This window comes from Pristiophorus japonicus, chromosome 2, assembly GCF_044704955.1.
Source record: "Pristiophorus japonicus isolate sPriJap1 chromosome 2, sPriJap1.hap1, whole genome shotgun sequence".
NCBI classification, from domain to species: domain Eukaryota; kingdom Metazoa; phylum Chordata; class Chondrichthyes; family Pristiophoridae; genus Pristiophorus; species Pristiophorus japonicus.
In genome coordinates, this window is record NC_091978.1 from 273,012,271 (window position 1) to 273,035,356 (window position 23,086).

At 46.3% G+C, this 23,086-nt stretch overlaps 1 protein-coding gene across 1 annotated transcript in view; it reads right to left on the minus strand.

Annotated features, from left to right (window-relative positions):
- Positions 1 to 23,086, minus strand: part of LOC139230373 (von Willebrand factor A domain-containing protein 2-like) — a 181,270-nt gene that overhangs the window by 87,507 nt on the left and 70,677 nt on the right. The window contains exons 4-6 of the mRNA XM_070862201.1: positions 8,570 to 8,679; positions 8,222 to 8,413; positions 7,988 to 8,121 (exon numbers count right to left, since the gene is read on the minus strand). Coding sequence (XP_070718302.1) covers positions 7,988 to 8,121; positions 8,222 to 8,413; positions 8,570 to 8,679 — 436 coding nt within the window. The remainder of the gene's footprint in view (positions 1 to 7,987; positions 8,122 to 8,221; positions 8,414 to 8,569; positions 8,680 to 23,086) is intronic.

Here is a 23,086-nt window from a genome sequence, read left to right on the forward strand (position 1 = left end):
CAAGCAATCCATGACAGGGCTGTGGGCTTCTCCAGGATTGCTGGCTTCCCAAAGGTACAGGGCTGCATTGATTGTACCCACATTACCTTGCGATCATCTTTGGAGGATTCCGAGATATACAGGAACAGAAAAGGTTTCCACTCCATTAGTGTGTGACGACATGCATCATATCATTTCAGTCGATGCAAGATACCCTGGGAGCACTCATGATGTGTTCATCCTACGCGACAGCGTTATATCTGCCATGTTTCAGCAGCAGCAGTCAGAAGCGCAGAGCTGGCTACTTGGAGACAAAGGGTACGGCCTCGTCACCTGGCTCATGACGCCCCTACGCGTAACCCGGACAGAGGCTGACCATGAATACATGTCGCACATTGCGACGCGCAGCATCATAGAGAGGATCATTGGCCTCTTGAAACAGCTGTTTCCGGTGCCTGGACCATTCCGGAGGCTACTTGCTGTACTCTGCTGAGATTGTCGGTCAGTTCACTGTTGTGTGCTGCATGCTGCATAACTTAGCCATCATGAGGCAGCAGCACCTGGTAGTGGAACACCCACCTGCGGTGAGAGTGGCTGATGATAATGATGTGGAAAATGCAGATGCTGAGCAGGAGGAGGACGACGAGGATGAGGAAGCCATGCAAGTGCCTGAGGACAGGCTATCGTGCCCCTTTAACGATTGCTCGAGCCTTGCGCCATCAGCTCATCCGTGAACGCTTTACTGAGGGCTCAGCGACAACTGTTCCACATGGACCATGTTTACTGCTTGGAGATGTTCCGTAATGTTGTGTTGTGTTAATGGAACATGATTCAGTTTGAATGTAAAATATATTTTATTCAAAAGTTTAATAATCAGTTCTTTTGTACTTAACTTAATTTTAATAAAATGATTCTTGTGTCAAACTTTACTTTAAGATTACTCCTTAAGATCACTTAAAAACTTTAAGATCACTTACAAACTTTTAAACTTGTAAATTTACATAACTTACCAAAAACTTTTAACTTGAGAACAGTTGCAACAGTAACAACAGCAACAGCAGGAAAGAAAGGCTGCACCCACCCATCTCTCCTCCACCTTATTCTAAGACCGCCTGCTATGCTTGGCCTTTGACTCTCCACCACCCCTGCCCACAGGCGGTGCCGCAGTGTTTCTGGGCTTGGTACCAAGCTTATTCTTTCTAAGATTTCGGGTACTACGTACCTGTTGCGGGGGGGTGGGGGGGGGCTGCGGGGGTGGGGGGCGGCTGTGGCAGGCGGCAAGTTGGAGGGTCCGGCTTTGGCTCGTCAGAGGCTGGTGTGGGGATTGGAGTGGGAGTGACAGTTGATTCTGTCAATGGGCGCAGGGGTCTGGGCATATTCCCTTATTGCAGCAGCTAACTCCAACATGCCGTCCCTCATGCGCCCTGACAGTGTCTCAACGACCTGCAACATTCTCCCTTATGTTGAGCAAAACTGTCTTAGCTACCTGCAATATTCCCTCCCTCATGGTCAGTGAGGTGGTTTGCACTTCCTCTGACATTCCCTCCCTCATGGCCACTATTCCCTCACTGGTGGTCCTGGATATCATTCCCATTTCTCATGTCATTGCTGTTATTTCTCTCGATGGTCCCGCTACCTCATCACTCACCCCACTGATGGCATCCAGGAGTGATCAGGTAAGGTCAATGCTCTCCGCACTCAATGACATCATCTGAACCACTTCTGTTAGATGCTGCACCTCAGCAGAGCGCGGTCGAGCGCTCCTTCCCCTCCTCCACACGGGTATGCATCATTGCACCCCACCACTGGGACCCACAACCTCGGAAGGTGCAGCCCTGGATGTGCCTCGCTGCACCACACCACTGGGATCCGCAACCTTGGAAGGTGTGAAACCATGGAATGTCTCACCAACACTCAAACCACTATTCACGGAAGGGGCTGTCACCTCAATGAGCGGCACCTCCTCCAAAGTCAGTACAACATTGGGAGCTTCATCCAGCTCCATCCCCTTCCCCTCACCCACGTGCTCTTTGTCTGGAGGGTTGGATTGGAAGATGTTCTCCTCTTCAGGCTCGTCTGCGTTTGAATCTTCATCTGCATCATCAGGGTTGGCCTCAAGTACTGCAAAATATAACAGAAGACAGTCAAATGGTTGGCAGCAGAGGAGGGGGCAGGGAGAAACATAGAAACATAGAAACATAGAAAATAGGTGCAGGAGTAGGCCATTCCGCCCTTCGAGCCTGCACCACCATTCAATAAGATCATGGCTGAGCATTCACCTCAGTACCCCTTTCCTGCTTTCTCTCCATACTTCTTGATCCCTTTAGCCACAAGGGAAAATATCGAACTCCCTCTTGAATATATCTAATGAACTGGCATCAACAACTCTCTGCGGTAGAGAATTCCACAGGTTCACAACTCTCTGAGTGTAGAGGTTTCTCCTCATCTCGGTCCTAAATGGCATACCCCTTATCCTTAGACTGTGACCCCTGGTTCTGGACGTCCTCAATATCAGGAACATTCGTCCTGCATCTAACCTGTTCAGTCCTGTCAGAATTTTATATGTTCCTATGAGATCCCCTCTCATTCTTCTAAACTCCAGTGAATTCAGGCCCAGTCGATCCAATCTCTCCTCATATGTCAGTCCTGCCATCCTGGGAATCAATCTGGTGAACCTTCGCTGCACTCCCTCAATAGCAAGAACATCCTTCCTCAGATTAGGAGACTAAAACTGAACACAATATTCCAGGTGAGGCCTCACTAAGGCCCTGTACAACTGCAGTAAGACCTCCCTGCTCCTATACTCAAATCCCCTAGCTATGAAGGCCAATATGCCATTTGCCTTCTTCACCGCCTGCTGTACCTGCATGCCAACCTTCAATGACTGATGTGCCATGACACCCAGGTCTCGTTGCACCTCCCCTTTTCCTAATCTGCCGCCATTCAGATAATATTCTGCCTTTCTGTTTTTGCCACCAAAGTGGACAACCTCACTTTTATCTACATTATGCTGCATCTGCCATGCATTTGCCCACTCACCTAACCTGTCCAAGTCACCCTGCAGCCTCTTAGCATCCTCCTCACAGCTCACACTGCCACCCAGTTTAGTGTCATCTGCAAACTTGGAGATATTACACTCAATTCCTTCATCTAAATCATTGATGTATATTGTAAATAGCTGGGGTCCCAGCACTGAGCCCTGCGGCACCCCACTAGTCATTGCCTGCCATTCTGAAAAGGACCCGTTTATCCCGACTCTCTGCTTCCTGTCTGGCAACCAGTTCTCTATCCATGTCAATACATTACCCCCAATACCATGTGCTTTAATTTTGCACAATAATCTCTTGTGCGGGACCTTGTCAAAAGCTTTTTGAAAGTCTAAATGCACCACATCAACTGGTTCTCCCTTGTCCACTCTACTAGTTACATCCTCAAAAGATGCTAGAAGATTTGTCAAGCATGATTTCCCTTTCATAAATCCATGCTGACTTGGACCGATCCTGTCACTGCTTTCCAAATGCGTTGCTAGTTCGTCTTTAATAATTGATTCCAACATTTTCCCCACTACCGATGTCAGGCTAACTGGTCTATAATTCCCCGTTTTCTCTCTCCCTCCTTTTTTAAAAAGTGGGGTTACATTAGCTACTCTCCTGTCCATAGGAACTAATCCAGAGTCTATAGAATGTTAGAAAATGATCACCAATGCAACCACTATTGTAATGCCACTTCCTTAAGTACTCTGGGATGCAGACGATCAGGCCCTGGGGATTTATCAGCCTTCAATCCCATCAATTTCCCTAACACAATTTCCAGCCTAATAAGGATTTCCTTCAGTTCCTCCTTCTCTCTAGATCCTCTGTCTCCTAGTATTTCTGGAAGGTTATTCGTGTCTTCCTTCGTGAAGATAGAACCAAAGTATTTGTTCAATTGGTCTGCCATTTTTCTGTTCCCCATTATAAATTCACCTGATTTAGACTGCAAGGGACCTACGTTTGTCTTCACTAATCTCTTTTTCTTCACATATCTATAGTAGCTTTTGCAGTCAGTTTTTATGTTCCCAGCAAGTTTCCTCTCATTTTCTATATTCCCCCTCCTAATTAAACACTTCGTCCTCCTCTGCTGGATTCTAAATTTCTCCCAGTCCTCAGGTTTGCTGCTTTTTCTGGTCAATTTATATGCCTCTTCCTTGGATTTAATACTATCCCTAATTTCCCTTGTTAGCCACAGTTGAGCCACCTTCCCCATTTTATTTTTACTCCAGATAGGGATGTACAATTGTTGAAGTTCATCCATGTGATATTTAAATGTCTGCCATTGCCTATCCACCGTCAACTCTTTAAGTATCATTTGCCAGTCTATTCTAGCCAATTCACATCTCATTCCATCAAAGTTCAGGACTCTAGTCTCTTAATTAACTGTGTCACTCTCCATCTTAATAAAGAATTCTACCATATTATGGTTACTCTTCCTCATGGGGCCTCGCACAACAAGATTGCTAATTAGTCCTCTCTCATTGCACATCACCCAGTCTAGGATGGCCAGCCCTCGAGTTGGTTCCTCGACATAGTGGTCTAGAAAACCATTCCCAATACACTCCAGGAAATCGTCCTCCACCGTATTGCTACCAGTTTGGTTATCCCAATCTATATGTAGATTAAAGTCACTCATGATAACTGCTATGCCTTTATTACATGCATTCCTAATTTCTTGTTTGAATCTGTCCCCAACCTCACTACTACTGTTTGGTGGTCTGTACACAATTCCCACTATCGTTTTCTGCCCTTTGGTATTCCGCAGCTCTACCCATACAGATTCCACATCATCCAAGCTAATGTCCTTTCTTACTATTCCGTTAATTTCCTCTTTAACCAGCAACACGACCCCGCCTCCTTTTCCTTCCTGAATATTGAATACCCCTGGATGTTGAGTTCCCAGCATTGGTCACCATGGAGCCATGTCTCCGTAATCCCAATTATATCATATTCGTTAATAGCTGTCTGCGCAGTTAATTTGTCCATCCTATTACGAATCCTCCTCGCATTGAGGCACAGAGCCTTCAAGCTTGTTTTTTTAATCTACTTTTTCCCTTTAGAATTTTGTTGTAATGTGGCCCTTTTAGATTTTTGCCTTGGGTTTCTCTGCCCTCCACTTTTACTTTTCTATCTTTTGCTTCTGCCCCCATTTTACTTCCCGCCGTCTCCCTGCATAGGTTTCCATCCCCCTGCCATATTAGTTTAACCGCTCCCCAACAGCACGAGCAAACACTCCCCCTAGGACTTTGGCTCTGGTCCTGCCCAGGTGTAGGCCGTCCCATTTGTACTGGTCCCACCTCCCCCAGAACCGGTTCCAATGTCGCAGGAATTTGAATCCCTCCCTCCTGCACCACTCCTCAAGCCACGTATTCACCTTAGCTATCCTGCTATTTCTACTCTGACTAGCATGTGCCACTGGTAACAATCCTGAGATTACTACCTTTGAGGTCCTGCTTTTTAATTTAACTCCTCGCTCCCTAAATTTATCTTGTAGGACCTCTTCCCGTTTTTTACCTATATCGTTGGTACCAATATGCACCATGACAACTGGCTGTTTACCCTTCCCCTCCAAAATGTCCTGCAGCTGCTCTGAGATATCCTTGACCGTTGCACCAGGGTGGCAACATACTATCCCGGATTCTCGGTTGCGACCGCAAAACACCTATCTATTCCCCTTACAATAGAATCCCCTACCACTTTATCTCTCGCACTCTTTTTCCTGGCCTCCTGTGCAGCAGAGCCTCCCATCATACCATGAACTTGGCTGCTGCTGCCCTCCCCTAATAAGTCATCCCCCCCAACAGTACCCAAAATGGTGTATCTGTTTTGCAGTGGGATGACCACAAGGGAACCCTGCACTACCTTCCTTCCACTGTTCTTCCTGCTGGTCACCCATTTCCTCTCTATCTTTTTAACCTTTGCCTGCGGTGTGACGAACTCACTAAACCTGCTATTCACGACATCCTTAGCATTTCGGATGCTCCACAGCGAATCCACGCGCAGCTCCAGTGCCGCAATGCGGTCTGTCAGGAGCTGCAGCAGGACACACTTCCTGCACATGTAGTTGTCAGGGACTTTGGTAGTGTCCCTGATTTCCTACATAGCACAAGTGGAACATGGCACGGTGCTGTGCTCAACTGGCATGACTTAACCCTTAAATTACTTAATTTACTTAACAATGACAAAGGTTTCCTACTGATGAGAAAAAGAAAAAAGATAAAGAAAAGGGAAGAACTACTCACCAGCGAACCAATCACTTACCTCTTGGCTGTGATGTCACACCTCGATTACCTTGTGCTTCTTTGTTTACTACCCGCCTCTGCCTCTGCTGCAGCTGCAGCTCGCTGCTTCCTCTCTGCTGCTGCTCGCTCTCAGCCGCTGTCCTTGTAGTTCCGCTCACCCGCCGACCTCCTCTCGCGATGCTGCTCCCTCTCTGCCACTGCTCGCTCTCAGCCGCCGCCCTTGTAGTCCTGCTCACCCGCCGACCTCCTCTCGCAATGCTGCTCCCTCTCTGCCTGGTGGGTGGCATGAGTAGGCTCACACATCGCAGGCCAGACTGCAAGTTGAATTGAAGAACCACGATGAATTTGCAGGACTTACCCTCTCCCTCAAGGATGGGCCCAGCTTGTGCAGTGGTGATTGCATTTCTCCAGGCAGGACCCATCAAAGCAGCGACACTCTCTTCCAAGGGTGTTGGTGAGTGCAGATTTGCCAGGCTTCCTCCTGTTCGAGTTCTTTCCCTTTTGTTATGTGCCACCTTCCTCTGCAAGATGAAAACCTAACTTTTTAAAGGGGGTGTCTTTCTGCTGGGTGGGACATACAGATCGGCACAATTATATATTTGCAATTCCATTGAATAAATGAAAATATTACTTACACTAACTACTTGGCCAAGGTCTTGCCACTTCTTTTTACACTGGCCTCTAGATCTCGTGGTGGTCACCATTGCACAGTAATCTTCTGCAACTTGGTTCCAGCGTTTCCTCATTTTTTTGGGTGGAACTTTTATGTGACCTCTGCTGGTGTCCAGCTCCTGCCATCTGTTCTGAATCACAGTAACTCGTGCCTCCACTTCTTCCTGCAAGAAATTCTTGGTCTTTGCACCGCTTTGCATCTTGTACTGCTGCACCTGCAATTTTTCCAATGCTCTCACACAGCACAAAATGTTCTCACACACACAAGTGGCTCTTTAAAAATGGCCGATTGCCAACTCGGAGCTGTGCTACGCATGCGCGTCCATTACAACGACATCAGAAACATAACTTTTTTTTTCTGCGTATGTTCAGAAGGTGCAGCATCATTTTTCGGCGCAGACAGCAGGCTCCACCCCCCGAGGCGACTGGACATGCTGCGCGGCGCCAAAGTCGAATTATACATCAGGGAAACTTTGGTACATTATTTCCGGCGCATTTCTGGCCTAGAAAAATGGGTGTAACTCTGGCAAGACACCAGAAAATGGACTTGGGGAAAATTGAGCCCATAAACCTAAAAATTACTGCTGATGAGATTAGCGGACAAACTCTTAATGTGTTTGTTTGATGTTCTACGCTTGTTATTTTAATGGAGACATTGGCATATTTAAAATGAATGGATTACTGCCTCCATTAAAAGGGTAGGCAATGGATGTCATGTGAGCATGTGAACATGTTTCTCTGGTCATACTGGCAACCGTAATTTCTAAGTTTCAGTTACATTGCAGGGTGAACCCGTTCTGTAATGTACACAATAGCGTTGATAAGCTGACTTTGCGCTTCCAGCAGAGCCCACCCCACTCAAAGAACATATTGGAAATTCGAATGTGCACAACGTACAATTTAAATGGTTGGAAAATCATGCACTGTGCATGCCCAAATTTCCAATGGTAGCGCAAAGTTGGGAAATGAACCTGTAATAATATTGTAATGTAATTATCAAGCATATTACTGAAATATATTGCATTATATCTCGAACAGAGGATTAAGAGCAATTCTGCCTACCTGGATGCACATCAAAGCAGACTGTAGACTGTGTCAGTGTGGTGTACAAACCGTTGACAGCATCGTCATAGTGTTCAGCATAGAACACATGCATCTCACTGGGAACGCTGGCTAAACTGTTCAGTTCTTTCCACCTACAGATGGCACAACAGTGGCTGAGAGCAATGCAGCAATTGTTGCTCAAAAATAAAGTCAGCATCGCAGCTTTCTCTCAACACAATATGATGTTCTTACCCTGGATGCTTGATTCCTACAGCAAATATTGTTATTCCACTGTTCCTAGCAAACCTCAACGGCACTGTTGCATTGTCTTGTGATTTACCATCAGTGAGAATCACAATTATTTTCGGGGCATCTTTCCGTCCTCCATGAAACCCTTTGCGCAGCACGTACTTCATTGTTCTACCAACCTCAGTGCTACCACCCCTAAATGAAACATTGAGAGAAAACAAGAGGTTTATTCTTTTGAGAGAACTTTTGAAGTTTGGAGTTTAATGTAAAGTTACGGGAATGTATCATGTACATGTAAAGAGTTTTATATGAATTATTACTTTCCGCTACTTATGCAGTGGCCATACATGCCTGAAGAAAATCTTTTTGATAGCTTCTTTTGTTTCTTCTCTTGTAGCATAGGTTTCTAACCCAAACTCTACTTTTGGTTTTGAATTGAACTGGATCACTCCAACGCGAACCTATTTGAGAGTAAATGAAACCTTTAACAGGGTTAAATTTGAGGATAGACAGACATGACCACCATAGCCAATATAACTGTGGGAGTTGAATGACATTGGGCTAGAAATTGATCTACTTACAGCGCCATGAAATGGCGATAAAATGGCAGCCGCCGCTCTTTTGCCAGCCGGTGGCGGGTCCTGCTTCAGCCATCATATTCCTCTCCCCTTTGCGCTGCCGGTAACTGGTACCGCTTTGAAAGAAACCGCTTTGCAACGCCGACATAACCTCACCAACACGAACTTCGACCCTAGCGCTGAATTGAGTTTTGGGTCCTAAGCGCGCCAGGCAAGCAGGCTGACACTACTGATGTCTGCACCTCTTAAAAGGACACAAACATCATCAGGTAAGTTTGAGTGTAAAGTTTTCGACATTTTATTGATTTTATTGAAGTGGTGGCTTGCTACATTAGATGTGAAAGGTTTTTTAATTGTGTAGGGTGGGCTGTTGGATGCTTGCAAGGACTCGGATTGTAAAAGAAGACCTTTGAGAAGACAGAACATGCTGCGAATACTCAGTAGGTCACAAACCATCCGTGGAGAGAAAAACAGAGTTCACGTCTCAGATCAATATGATGCCTGACCAACTGAGTATTTCCAGAATTTTATGCTGTAATTTCGCAATTACAGCATCCGCTTGCATAGGGAAGAGGAAGGCACAGACGAGGAGGAAGTCACAGAGGAGAAATCAGACAGAAGGATGCATCCCAGACAGCCCCTTAGTGGCTGGGATATCCGGGATGTAATCATCCGCCTTCGGTCCCAGTGACCACAACTTCAATTCCCCTTTCAACATTAATCCCACACCTTCGCTCTGTTACTGACCATCGCACCGTCCTCTTGGCCACGATGCTGAAATAAAAGCCACCACAAAGCAAACTATCCAATCCACCTATATACGTCTATTCATCCAATGTGACATCAAGAAATCAACTCATCACCCGTATGAATTCTCTTAGTGAGTGTATTGTGTGTGCCTTTGCCTATCCTACTGATGTCATGCAGTGCTACCCCAATGGCTGCAGCATGGCTGGTGGAAGGCTGCAGATTTTCAGTGGGGGACACTGCAAATGGCCTTGCTGGTTGATCTTGAGGAGCTGGTGACTGGGAGTGTCAAATCAATCTTCTTCTGTTCTTGTTCTTCGTCACTCTTCTCTCCCTCTTCTTGGTCACCCGTTGGCTGGGCAGGCTGCATTTCTTGGGTGTGAGAACTGAGGAAAGCACAAGAGTGGAGTTGTGGTGAGGGGAGGGCGGGACAGCAAGAGGTGAATGGCAGAAGGAGGATAATGTAATAGGATACCCGCATCTTTTATCCTTTCAGCCCTGCTGCTGGCCAAGGGCTCAGCCAACCCCTGCCAAGAATGACCTGCACCGTCTCCTCCAAGTGTGAGGTGAGGCTATGAATAGGAGATGTGCCTTGTGATTGGTGTAGATTGTTGGTAGGTGAGTGATTGGGGATCGTGCATTGAGCAATGTGTGAGGCTATTGTTGCAGTTGTTAGGAGTCGACTTTTGAAGATGCATTCACTGACCTTGACCAGTGGTCTGAGATCATGAATTTTCTTTGGGCACTGGAGCCAGGTTGTGGGGGGTAACCCTGCTGGCAGTGATGTGCTCCCACATCATTCTTTCTGGCAGGCCCCCTGACCCCTGTGGGTAGAGGATCTCACTTGCAGTGTTGACCCCCCGCACAAAGCTGGAGTCCTATATGCGAGACCCTGGGTGCCCCTTCCCATGCTTGCTGAGCCAGTTGTGTTAGTGCTGAGGCAATTTTCCCATTTGTTGAGGTTTGGAAGGTAATTCAGCTTTAAGAACTGAATATTCACATTTGGGATTTCTATTTAATGCTAAATATTTTTTAAAAGGCAGAAAGGGCTGACAACTGCATCATTTCACTTCATTTTAATTTGTATTGCTTCAGTGTGCATGGCCCCTTTGATTACCCACATTCATTACCCACAATTCCTTGCACGCTCCACTGCCTCGATTCCAGCGACTGTGGGAAGCTGCAATGCCGCACCTTGACAGGACCTTCTCGGATGCCTCCAGCAAAACCACCAGGATAGCGTTGCATGGAAGGTAAGCACTGCACCACCAAACTCCATGACCCCCAGACCAATTTTGCCCCGTAACCGTTACGGCCATTTTCAGCAGCCGTTAATATCACCGGCCACTTTGCGAGTGTACAAAAATTTCTCTTCCATAGCTTTTATACTAGTTGCTGAAATTTAAGTTTTGATCACACTTGTTGGAGCTATATTTTCTGAAACTATACCACAAGTCCAGAAACGTTTGACTCACAAAACATGAACATTTCCGTTTATCACAAGTGTAGCCTTTTGCACTGTATAACTAACTGATACTGAATGTCAGGTTTAAGGCATATCTGCCTAAATATTTGATGCTTTATAGCTAGCTTTTAAAGCTGGATTTGTAGAAATAAATGGTGGCCGCCTCACTTCCACCCACTTCTGGTGCGGTACATGGTGGCTGCCATTTTGGTAAGGGCCATAGCACTGTCGTTGACAGCACTGGTCTCTCAAATTTAACTAAGCAGACCATGCATCAAACGACATGCAACACCGGAATTGACACCGCGATTGCTAATTTGGACGTTCTCACTCTCAATTATTCTGTGTCCTAACCATGCACAAAAAAAAGTGTGAGAAGCAGCCCTACAGAGATGCTGTTAGTGCTTCTTAAAAGGAAACATACATCTTTCAGGTAAGTTTGGATTTAAGATTTAGACTGTTTTTTATATTTTATTGAAATAGTGGCTTGGTGCAATAAATTTAAAAAGATTGTAAAGTGTGCGGGGAGTGCTGCTGGAGGCTTGCAAGGCTTTGCATGGTAAAGGAAGGCCTCTGAGAAGACAGAAAATACTGGAAATACTCAGCAGGTCAGGCAACATCCATGCAGAGAGAAAAAGAGTTCATGTTTCAGGTCGAGATGTTATCTGACCTGCTGACTATTTCCAGCATTTTCTGTTTTTATTTCAGATTTTCAGAATCCGCAGTATTTTGTTTCTGAGTATTTTGTCACTTGCTCACAAGCCTGGGGGTGGGGGGGACATGGAGATGAAGCAGAGGTAGCAAAGAGGACAAGCTGCTCACAGAGGAAAGAGAAAAAAACAGAAGAGGAAGACACAGAAGGAAGAATGCAACCCAGACAACCCCTTTCTGGCCAGAATATCCGGGATGGAATCATTCGCCTGTGGTACCAATTGTCAACGTTTGTCCCACACCTTATCTTCCCTCTGTTACTGACCATTACAGTGTCTTCTTGGCCACAATGCTGAAATAAAAGCCACCATAAAGCAAACTTTAGAATCCAACTTTCTCCATATATGCATCCAATGTGACATCAAGAAATCAACTAATCAGCCTGATGCATTCTGTTAGTGACTGTATTGTGTGTGCCTTTGCCTAACCTACTGATGTCACGCAGTGCTACTCCAATGGCTACAGCAAGGGTGGTGGAAGTCTGCTAACTTTCAGTGGGGGACATGGCAGATGGCCTTGCTGGTCATCATCATCATCCACTTCCTCCTCCTCTTCCTCCTCATCATCATCATCAACTCCTCCACATCCTCCTCCCTCCTCCCTCCTTCTACTCTCCTCCCTCCCTCCTCCCTCTTCTTGCTCAACCACTGGCAAGGCAGGCTGGATTCCTCTGGTGTCTAAAATGAGGAAGGCTCAAAGGTAGAGTTGTAATGAAGGAGGCAAGAGTGGAAAAGCACAAGTTGCATGCTTACACAATGCGCACCTTTTAAATCAGGAGATATAGTGGGCTGAGAGGAAGTGACATGTGAGGAGGATAACCTATGAGGATACATAGAAAATAGGAGCAGTAGTAGGCAATTCGGCCCCTCGAGTCTGCACCGCCATTCAATATGATCATGGCTGATCCTCTATCTCAACACCATATTCCCGCTTTTTCCCCATATCCCTTGATGCCTTTTGTTTCTAGAAATCTATCTATCTTCCTCTTAAATATATTCAGTGACTTGGCCTCCACAGCGTTCTGTGGTAGAGAATTCCACAGGTTCACCACCCTCTGAGTGAAAAAATTTCTCCTCATCTCAGTCCTAAATTTCCTACCCCATATCCTGAGACTGTGACCCCTTGTTCTAGACTTCCCAGCCAGGGGATACATCCTCCCCACATCCAGTCTGTCCAACCTAGTCAGAATTTTATACGTTTCAATGAGATCCCCTCTTATTCTTCCAAACTCTAGTGAATACAGGCCTAGTCGACCAAATCTCTCCTCATACGACAGTCCTGCCATCCCAGCAATCAGTCTGGTGAACCTTCACTGCACTCCCTCTATGGCAAGTATATCCTTTCTTAGGTAAGGAGAGAAAAACTGCACACAATACTCCAAGTGCGGTCTCACCAAGGCCCTGTATAACTGCAGTAAGACATCCTTGCTCCTGTACTCAAATCCCCTTGTAATGAAGGCCAACATACCATTTGCCTTCCTAATTGCTTGCTGCATCTGCATGTTTGCTTTCAATGATTGGTGTACAAGGACACCCAGGTCCCTCTGTACATCGACACTTCCAAAGCCTTCACCATTTAAATAATACATTATCCTTATGTTTTTCCTACCAAAGTGGATAACTTCACATTTATCCACGTTATGCTGTATCTGCCATATGTTTGCCACTCACTCAACCTATCTAAATCACCTTGCAGCGTCTTTGCATCCTCCTCACAACTCACAATCCCACCTAGTTTTGTGTCTTCAGCAAACTTGGAAATATTACATTTGGTTCCCTCATCCAAATCATTTATATATATTGTGACTAGTTGGGGCCCAAGCACTGATCTCTGTGGTACCCCACTAGTCACTGCCCGCCACCCTGAAAAAGACCCGTTTATTCCTACTCTCTGTTTCCTATCAGTTAACCAATTTTAAATCCATGCTAATACATTACCCCCAATCCTGTGTGCTTTAATTTTGCATAATAACCTCTTATGTGGGACCTAATCAAAGACCTTCTAAAAATCCAAATACACTACATCCACTGGTTCTCCCTTATCTATTCTATTAGTTACATCCTCAAAAAACTCCAGTAGGTTTGTCAAACATGATTTTCCTTTCATAAATCCATGTTGACTTTGTTTAATCCCATTGATATTATCCTAAGTGTGCCATTATCACACCCTTTATAATAAACTCTAGCATTTTTTCTACTACTGATGTTTGGATAACCCCAGTCTGTAATTCCGCGTTTTCTCTCTCCCTCCTTTTTTAAATAGTGGGGTTATATTTGCCTCCCTCCAATCTGCAGGAACTGTTCCATAATCTATAGAATTTTGGAAGATGACAATCAATGCATCTACTATTTCCATGGTTACCTCTTTTAGTACTCTGCGATGCAGATCATCAAGCCCTGGGGATTTATCGGCCTTTAGTCCCATTAGTTTCTCCAGCACTATTTTCTTACTAATAATCATTTCCTTTAATTCCTCTTGCTCACTGGACCCTTGGTTCCCTTGCATTTCTGGGATGTTATTTGTGTCCTCTTCCGTGAAGACAGAACTGAAGTATTTATTTAATGGTTCTGCCATTTCCTTGTTCCCCATTACAAATTCTCTCATTTCTGTCTGTAAAGGACCTACATTTGTCTTCACTAATCTTTTTCTTTTTACGTACTTGTAGAAACTTTTGCAGTTGTTTTTTATGTGCCTTGCAAGTTTATTCTCATACTCTATTTTTCCCTCTTAATCAATCTCTTGGTCCTTTTTTGCTGAATTCTAAACTGCTCCCAATCCTCAGGCTTGCTACCTTTTCTGGCAACTTTGTATAACTCCTCTTTGAATCTAACACGATCCTTAATTTCTTTTGTTAGCCATGGTTGGGCCACTTTTTCTTTTATGTTTTTATGTCAGAAAGGAATGTATAACTTGCAATTCATGCATACATTCCTTAAATATTAGCCATTGCCTATCCACCGTCATGCCTTTTAATGAATCTTCCCAATCTATCATAGCCAATTCATTCCTCATACCTTCGCAGTTTCCTTTGTTTAGATTTAGGACCCTAGTTTCGGATTGGACTACTTCACTTTCCATCTTAATAAGAAATTCAATCTTGTTATGGTCATTCTTCCCGAAAGGACCCCGCACAACAAAACTGTTAATTAACCCCTTCTCATTACACAATACCCAATCTAGAATAAGCTTGTTCCCGAGTAGGCTCCTCAACATACTGGTCTAAAAAAAATCTCGTACACACTCCAGGAATTCATCTGCCAAAGTATTATTACTAATTTGGTTTGGCCAGTCTATATGTAGGTTAAAGTCACCTATGATTACTGTAGCACCCTTGCTACATGCATCTCTAATTTCCTGTTTGATGCCATTCCCTACACTACAACTACGGTTTAGAGGCCTATAGACAATGCCCACCAATGTTTTCTGCCCCTTGGTGCTCCTTAGCTCCACCCAGACTGATTCTACATCTTGATTTTCTGAGCCAATATCCTTTCTCACTATTGCTCTGATTTCATCCTTTACTAACAATGCCACACCACCCTCCCCTCTTCCTTTTTGCCTGTCCTTCCTAAATATCGAATATCCTTGGATATTGTATCCTTTCAGCCATTCCCCTGCCAAGAATGGCCAGCACCAGCTCCTTCAAGGGGGTGAGGTGAAGCTAGGAATGTGAGGTGTGCATCATGTTTGGTACAGTTTGTTGGTAGGTGGATGATAGTCGCGGGGAGTGGGGATTGTGCAATGAGCAGTGTATGAGGCTAGTGGTGTAGTTGGTAGGAGACGGCTCTTGAAGATGCATTCACTGACCTTGACCACTGGTCTGAGGTCATTAAATTTCTTTGGGCACTGGAGCCAGGTCATGGGGGCAACACTGCTGGCACTGACAGCCACGGTGATCTGGACCCACATTGTTCTTTCTGGAGGGCCTCCTGAGCCCTGTGAGTAGAGGCCCTCTCTTGTAGTGTTGATCCTCTGTACAAAGTTGGAATGCTGCCTGCGAGACCCTGGGTGGCCCTTCCCTAGCTTGTTGAGTCATTTGTGTCCATTACCATTTTTTCACGTGCAAAAAGCAGTTCAGCTTTAAGAGCTGAAGACTGCTTATGTTTATATTATTTTAATTTTTTTCATTTTAAAAGGGAGCTCCCCTTTAAGGGATTGATGCTGCTTTCTAAAATGACAGGCTAGCTTTAGGAGAACGCTGCCTCACTCCAGGCACACTACATTGGTCCTCCTCCTGAGACTACTGCCTAAAACTGCACGTACACAATAGGTTTTGTGCTGCACTAATTTAAATCAGCAGGCAGCACCAAAATACTTGCGGGCGGCTGTTAATCTCGGCCCGTGGTGATACCAGCTGTTTCCCGGCCTAATTGAATTTGTAGGCCAACAAGTATTGCCATGGTCCATTTCAGTAAAAGACATCTGATTTACTATTTGATGAGAGTAACATCTGTCACATAACATGCTTATCAGCAAGGGCAGACATCGACGATGAGGTCCAATACCGTCTCCAGTGTGCCAGCGCAGCCTTCGGTCACCTGAGGAAGAGAGTGTTCGAAGACCAGGCCCTCAAATCTGGCACCAAGCTTATGTCTACAGGGCTGTAGTGACACCCGCCATCCTGTATGGCTCAGAGACGTGGACCATATACAGTAGACACCTCAAATCGCTGGAGAAATACCACCAACGATGTCTCCGCAAGATCCTGAAAATTCCCTGGGAGGTTAGATGCACCAACATCAGTGTTCTCGATCAGGCCAACATCCCCAGCATCAAAGCACTGACCACACTCGACCACGCTCTGTTGGGCGAGCCACGTTGTCTGCATGCCTGACACAAGACTCCCAAAGCAAGCGCTCTACTCGGAACTCCTACACGGCAGGCGATCCCCAGGTGGGCAGAGGAAACATTTTAAGGACACCCTCAAAGCCTCCTTGATAAAGTGCAACATCCCCATTGACACCTGGGAATCCCTGGCCAAAGACCGCCCTAAGTAGAGGAAGAGTATCCGGGAGGGAGCTGAGCACTTCGAGTCTTGTCGCCGAGAGCGTGCAGAAAACAAGTGCAGGCAGCGGAAGGAGCGTGCGACAAACCAGTCCCACCCACCCTTTCCTGTCTGTCCCAACTGTGACAGAGACTGTAATTCTCATATTGGACTGTACAGTCACCTGTGAACTCACTTTGAGACTGGAAGCCTGTCTTCCTCGATTTTGAGGGACTGCCTATGATGGTGTGTAAAATATTACTGCAGCTGTCCTGAGTGGATCCTCACAATATGGAAACAATGAGCAGAATATCTGAAGTCCAGTTCTATGATTTGGTTCATAACAAAATGGGAATGGGGTATGCCCTTTGAACTGAGGTGTTTTGTTCAAAGGAGTACTTCAGGATAAGAGTCTTCAGAATAGGAGTCTATAAAATCCTTATTCTTAAGTATTCATATGAAATACATCCCAAATTTATTTTTCAAAACATCCCTTGTTAGCTTAGCTCAGTTGGTAGCATTCTTGCCTCAGAAGTTTATGGGTTCAATCCTCACTTCAGAGCAGATTTGGAGGTACTCTCTTTCAGATGAGTCATTAAATTGTGGTCTCAGCTGCATGTTCAGGTTGACAGAAAAGATCACATGGCAGTATTTGAAGAAGAGCAAGGAGTTAGAAACATAGAAACATAGAAAATAGATGCAGGAGTAGGCCATTCGGCCCTTCGAGCCTGCACCGCCATTCAATGAGTTCATGGCTGAACATGCACTTCAGTACCCCATTCCTGCTTTCTCACCATACCCCTTGATCCCCCAGTATTGACATTATTGCCACCACCACCAAAACACTGCTGTTTGTGTGAAAATTTGCTGCTCTGATTGCTGACATGACAATAGTGATCACAATGGTGGCTGGTGTGCAACGGCCACCACACGTTAAAAAAATTCACGCACCAGGCATCGTCCACCCTTCAACATGTAGTTTGGGACCTGGAGTATTAGGTCCTTTATTGAAACACCTGTGAACTCATCCCTTTTTGGCGTGGAAGCAAGTCATCCTCGATACGAGGGACCGCCTCTGATGATGATGATGAGTGATCACACTTCAAAAGTAATTAATTGGATGTGAAGCACTTTGTGATGCCTTAAAGTCATGTTAAGATGCTTGTCACATTTCTAGATTATGGATTATGACACCACAGCAGGACATTGGTGTAATTTATTTTTTTTAAAAGCTACTATATGGCTAAAGTTAGTTCTATGGGAATTAGATTGACAAGGCAGCAAGACTGGGAGAGGTGAAAAAAAGAAAGACTTGCACTTATATTGTGCCTTTCAAGACCACCGGATGTCGCATAGCGCTTTGCAGCCAATGAAGTACTTTTTGAAGTGTAGTCACTGTTGTAATGGAGGAAATCCAGCAGCCAATTTGCATGCATTAAGCTCCCACAAACAGCAATGTGCTAATGACCAGATAATCTGTTTTAGTGTTGTTGATTGAGAGATAAATATTGGCCAGGACACTGGGGATAACTCCCCTGCTCTTCTTCAAAATAGTGTCATGGGATCTTTTACATCCACCTGAGAGGACAGACAGGACCTCGATTTAATGTATCATCTGAAAGACGGCACCTCCCTCAGCACTGCACTGGAGTGTCAGCCTGGAGTTTTATGCTCAAGTCTCTGGAGTTTGACTTGAACCCACAGCCTTCTGACTCAGAGGCGAGGGTGATACCAATTGAATGGATTTAGATTCAGATGTAACTTCTGAACCAATGTGCTGCAGACAATCAAAGATAGTTTTACATTATAATATTCATTCAAACTCAGCCAAGTTAGGCTGGTGAATTCTGCTAGGGAGGGTGATAATCAGGTTGACTAAAATCTAACACTGGAGTCAGGTTGACTGGAGAGAAGAAAACATCAGACTGAAGGAGGAGGGTCTGCCCTGGGTGTAAGGCAAACATGCAAAGGTTCAGTTTCTTAAAGCCAGTAACAACAACAACAACAATTTATATAGCGCCTTTAACATAGTAAAACATCCCAAGGCACTTCACCGGAGTGTTATAAGACAGAAAAAAAATTTGACACCGAGCCACATCAGGAGAAATTACAGCAGATGACCAAAAGCTTAGTCAAAGAGGTAGGTTTTAAGGAGCATCTTAAAGGAGGAAAGCGAGGGAGAGAGGTGGGGAGGTTTATGAAGGGAGTTCCAGAACTTAGGGCCCAGGCATGGTCACCGATGGTTGAGCAATAATAATCAGCGATGCTCGAGAGGGCCGAATTTAAGGAGCGCAGATATCTTGGGGGGTTGTGAGGCTGAAGGAGATTACAGAGATAGGGAGGGGCGAGGCCAAAGAGGGATTTGTAAACAAGGATGAGAACCAATATATTTCAGCGAGCACAGGGATGAGGGGTGAACGGGACTTGGTGCGAGTTAGGACATGGGCTGCTGAGATGTGGATGAACCCAAGTTTACGTAGGTTAGAATGTGGGAGGCCAGCCAGGAGTGCGGTGGAGAAGTCAAGTCTAAAGGTAACAAAGTTATGGATGAGGGTATCAGCAGTAGAGGAGCTGAGGCAGGGACGTAGACGGGCAATGCTATGGAGGTGGAAATAAGCGGTTTTAGCTATGCCACGCATATGTGGCCAGAAGCTCATTTCAGGGTCAAATATGACACCTAGGTTGCGAACAGTCTGGTTCAGCCTAAGACATGATAGGGAAAGAGGTGGAGTCGGTGGCTAGAGAACGCAATTTGTGGCGGTGACCATAGACAATGGCTTCGGGCTTCCCACTAATTGGAGAAAATTTCTGCTCATCCAGTATTGGATATCGGACAAGCAGTCTGACAATTAAAGACTGTGGAGGTGTCAAGAGAAGGGGTGGAGAGTTATATTGTCTTCCTAACACAGATGAGACTGTACATAGGGAGGTTAAAGTAACAGTGACCTCAGTCTTTAATAAGACACTCCAGAGTGAGGAACAGGCCTTAGGGGCCGGCTTATATACAGTGCTCCCAAGTGATGCTGGGATCCCTTGGGACTTCAGGGGATGTGCTCCCTGGTGGCGGGACATGGGAGTGCATGCTTTACAGAAACACAACATCACTCCTCCCCAAAGTCAAAGTGAAAACTATTTACAAGGTGAGGCGGTCGGGAGCCTTTCTTTCCCTGCTGGACCGCCTCGGTACAAAGGTCTGTTCTGGTGTGTTGGCTGTGCCCTCGCTGGGCTGGTGTGTTGTTGGCCCTGCAGGGCTGCTGGGTGAGCCTGGCCTTGCTGGGCTGTTGGGTGTGAACGGTTCGATTTCCTGGTCCTGGGTGGTGTCGTTGATCCTTTGGGTGTGTGTTGTGGGCTCGTAAAAGGTGGTGCCTGCTGTGGGTTGTTCAGGGCAGTCTGTGAACCGCAGCCTTGTTTGGTCCAGGTGCTTTCTGCAATTTGTCCATTGTCTAGTTTGACTACAAACACACTACTCCCTTCTTTAACTATCACCGTGCCCGCGATCCACTTGGGACCATGTCCATAGTTTAGCACATACATAGGGTCACAGATCAATTTCCCGTGACACAGTGGCGCGACCATCGTTTACATTTTGTTGCTGCCACCTGCTCTCTACCTGATCATGCAGGTTGGGGTGAACCAGCGAGAGTCTGGTTTTAAGTGTCCTTTTCATGAGTAGCTCAGCCGGGGGCACCCCTGTGAGCGAGTGGGGTCTCGTGCGGTAGCTGAGCAGTACTTGGGACAGGCGGGTTTGGAGTGAGCCTTCTGTGACTGGTTTGAGGCTCTGTTTGATTGTTTGTACTGCCCGCTCTGTCTGCCCATTGGAGGTTGATTTAAACGGGGCCGAGGTGACATGTTTGATCCCATTGCGGGTCATGAATTCTTTAAATTTGGGACTGGTGAAACATGGCCCGTTGTCACTGACCAGTATGTCAGGCAGGCCTTGGGTGGCAAACATGGCCCTCAGGCTTTCAATGGTGGCGGTGGCAGTGCTTCCCGACATTATTTCACATTCAATCCATTTTGAAAAAGCATCCACCACAACTAGGAACATTTTACCGAGAAACGGGCCCCGCATAGTTAACATGGATCCTCGACCATGGTCTGGAGGGCCAGAACCACAAACTTAGTGGTGCCTCTCTGGATGCATTGCTCAACTGAGCACACACGCTGCATTGCCGTACACAGGACTCTAAGTCAGAGTCGATACCGGGCCACCACACGTGGGATCTGGCTATCATTTTCATCCCGGGTGTGTGCTGTGGAGATCTGAGATGAACGTCTTCCTGCCCTTTTTTGGGTAGCACTATGCGGTTACCCCACAACAGGCAGTCTGCCTGAATGGACAGCTCGTCCTTTCATCGCTGGAACGCTTGATTAGCTCTTACATTTCAACGGGAATGCTGGACCAGCTCCCATGCAGTACACAGGTTTTTACTAGGGACAGCAGAGGATCTTGGCTGGTCCAAGTCCTAATCTGCCGGGCTGTGACAGGTGATTTATCATTTTCAAACGCTTCCATGACCATCAACAAGTCTGCGGGCTGCGCCACCATCAACAAGTTTGCAGACTGCACCATTTCCACCCCCGTGGTGGGCAATGGTAGCCGACTGAGAGCATCCACACAGTTCTCGGTGCCTGGCCTGTGGCGGATGGTATAGTTATACATTGATAGCGTGAGTACCCACCTTTGCATGCGGGCTGAGGCATTAATATTTATCTCCTTGTTTTCAGCAAACAGGGATATGTGGGGCTTGTGATCGGTTTCCAGCTCAAATTTGAGGCCAAACAGGTACTGATGCATTTTCTTTACCCCGAACACACACGCTAATGCCTCTTTCTCAATCATGCTGTAGGCCCTCTCGGCCTTAGACAAGCTCCTGGAGGCATAGGCGACAGGTTGCAACTTCCCCACAACGTTAACTTGTTGTAATACACACCTGACTCCGTACGACGACGCATCACATGCTAGCACAAGTCTTTTACACGAGTTATACAATACAAGCAGCTTGTTGGAGCATAAAATGTTTCTGGCTTTCTCAAAAGCAATTACTTGGTTTTTTTCCACAAACCCAGTTCTCACCTTTATGCAATAACACATGTAGGGCTCTAAGAGGGTGCTTAACCCCGGTAGGAAGTTACCAAAATAGTTGAGGAGTCCCAGGAACGACCGCAGCTCTGTGACATTCTGTGGCCTGGGCGCGTTCCTGATAGCCTCTGTCTTGGCGTCTGTGGGCCAAATGCTGTCTGCCGCGATCTTTCTCCCCAAAAACTCCATTCCTGTTGCCATGAAGATGCATTTCGACCTTTTCAGCCGCAGCCCTATGCGATCCAGTCGCTGGAGGACCTCCTCCAGGTTTTGTAGGTGCTCGACGGTGTCCTGACCCGTGACCAATATGTCGTCCTGAAAAACCACCATGCGTGGTACTGACTTGAGTAGGCTCCCCATGTTTCTCTGGAAGATCGCTGCAGCCGACCGAATTCCAAACGGGCATCTGTTGTAGATGAACAGTCCCTTGTGCATGTTGATGCAGGTGAGGCCCTTTGAAGACTCCTCTAGCTCCTGCGTCATGTAGGCCGAAGTCAGGTCGAGCTTGGTGAACGTCTTGCCTCCTGCCAGCGTCGCAAATAGGTCATCTGCCTTAGCTAGTGGGTATTGGTCCTGTTGCAAGAAACTATTAATAGTTACTTTATAATCGCCGCAAATCCTAACCGTGCCATCACTTTTGAGTACTGGAACAATCGGGCTGGCCCACTCGCTGAATTCCACTGGGGAGATGATGCCCTCGCGTTGCATCCTGTCCAGCTTGATTTCCACTCTCTCCCTCATCATGTGAGGTACCGCTCGCGCCTTGTGGTGAATGGGTCGTGCCTCTGGGATCAAGTGGATCCACACCTTCGCCCCGGAAAAGTTTCCAATGCCTGGCTCAAAAAGGGAAGTAAATTTGTTAAGAACCTGAGGCCTCATCGACATGTGATAGCGCTCGGATATCATCCCAGTTCCAGCGAATTTTGCCCAGCCAGCTCCTTCCAAACAGTGTGGAGCCATCGCCCGGGACAATCCAGAGTGAGGAACAGGCCTTTGGGGCCGGCTTATATACAGTGCTCCCAAGGGATGCTGGGATCCCTTGGGACTTCAGGGGATGTGCTCCCTGGTGATGGAACATGGGAGTGCATGCTTTACAGATACACAAGAAGTTAGAGCTGGGTGTCATCAGCGTACATGTGGAAACTGACGCCGTGTTTTTGGATGATGCCATCAAGGGGCAGCATATAGATGAGAAATAGGAGGGGGCCCAGGATAGATCCTTGGGGGACACCAGAAGCCATTTGCAGTTGATTTTCTGGCTTTGATTAGATAGATAAGAATGGAACCAGGCGAGTGCAGT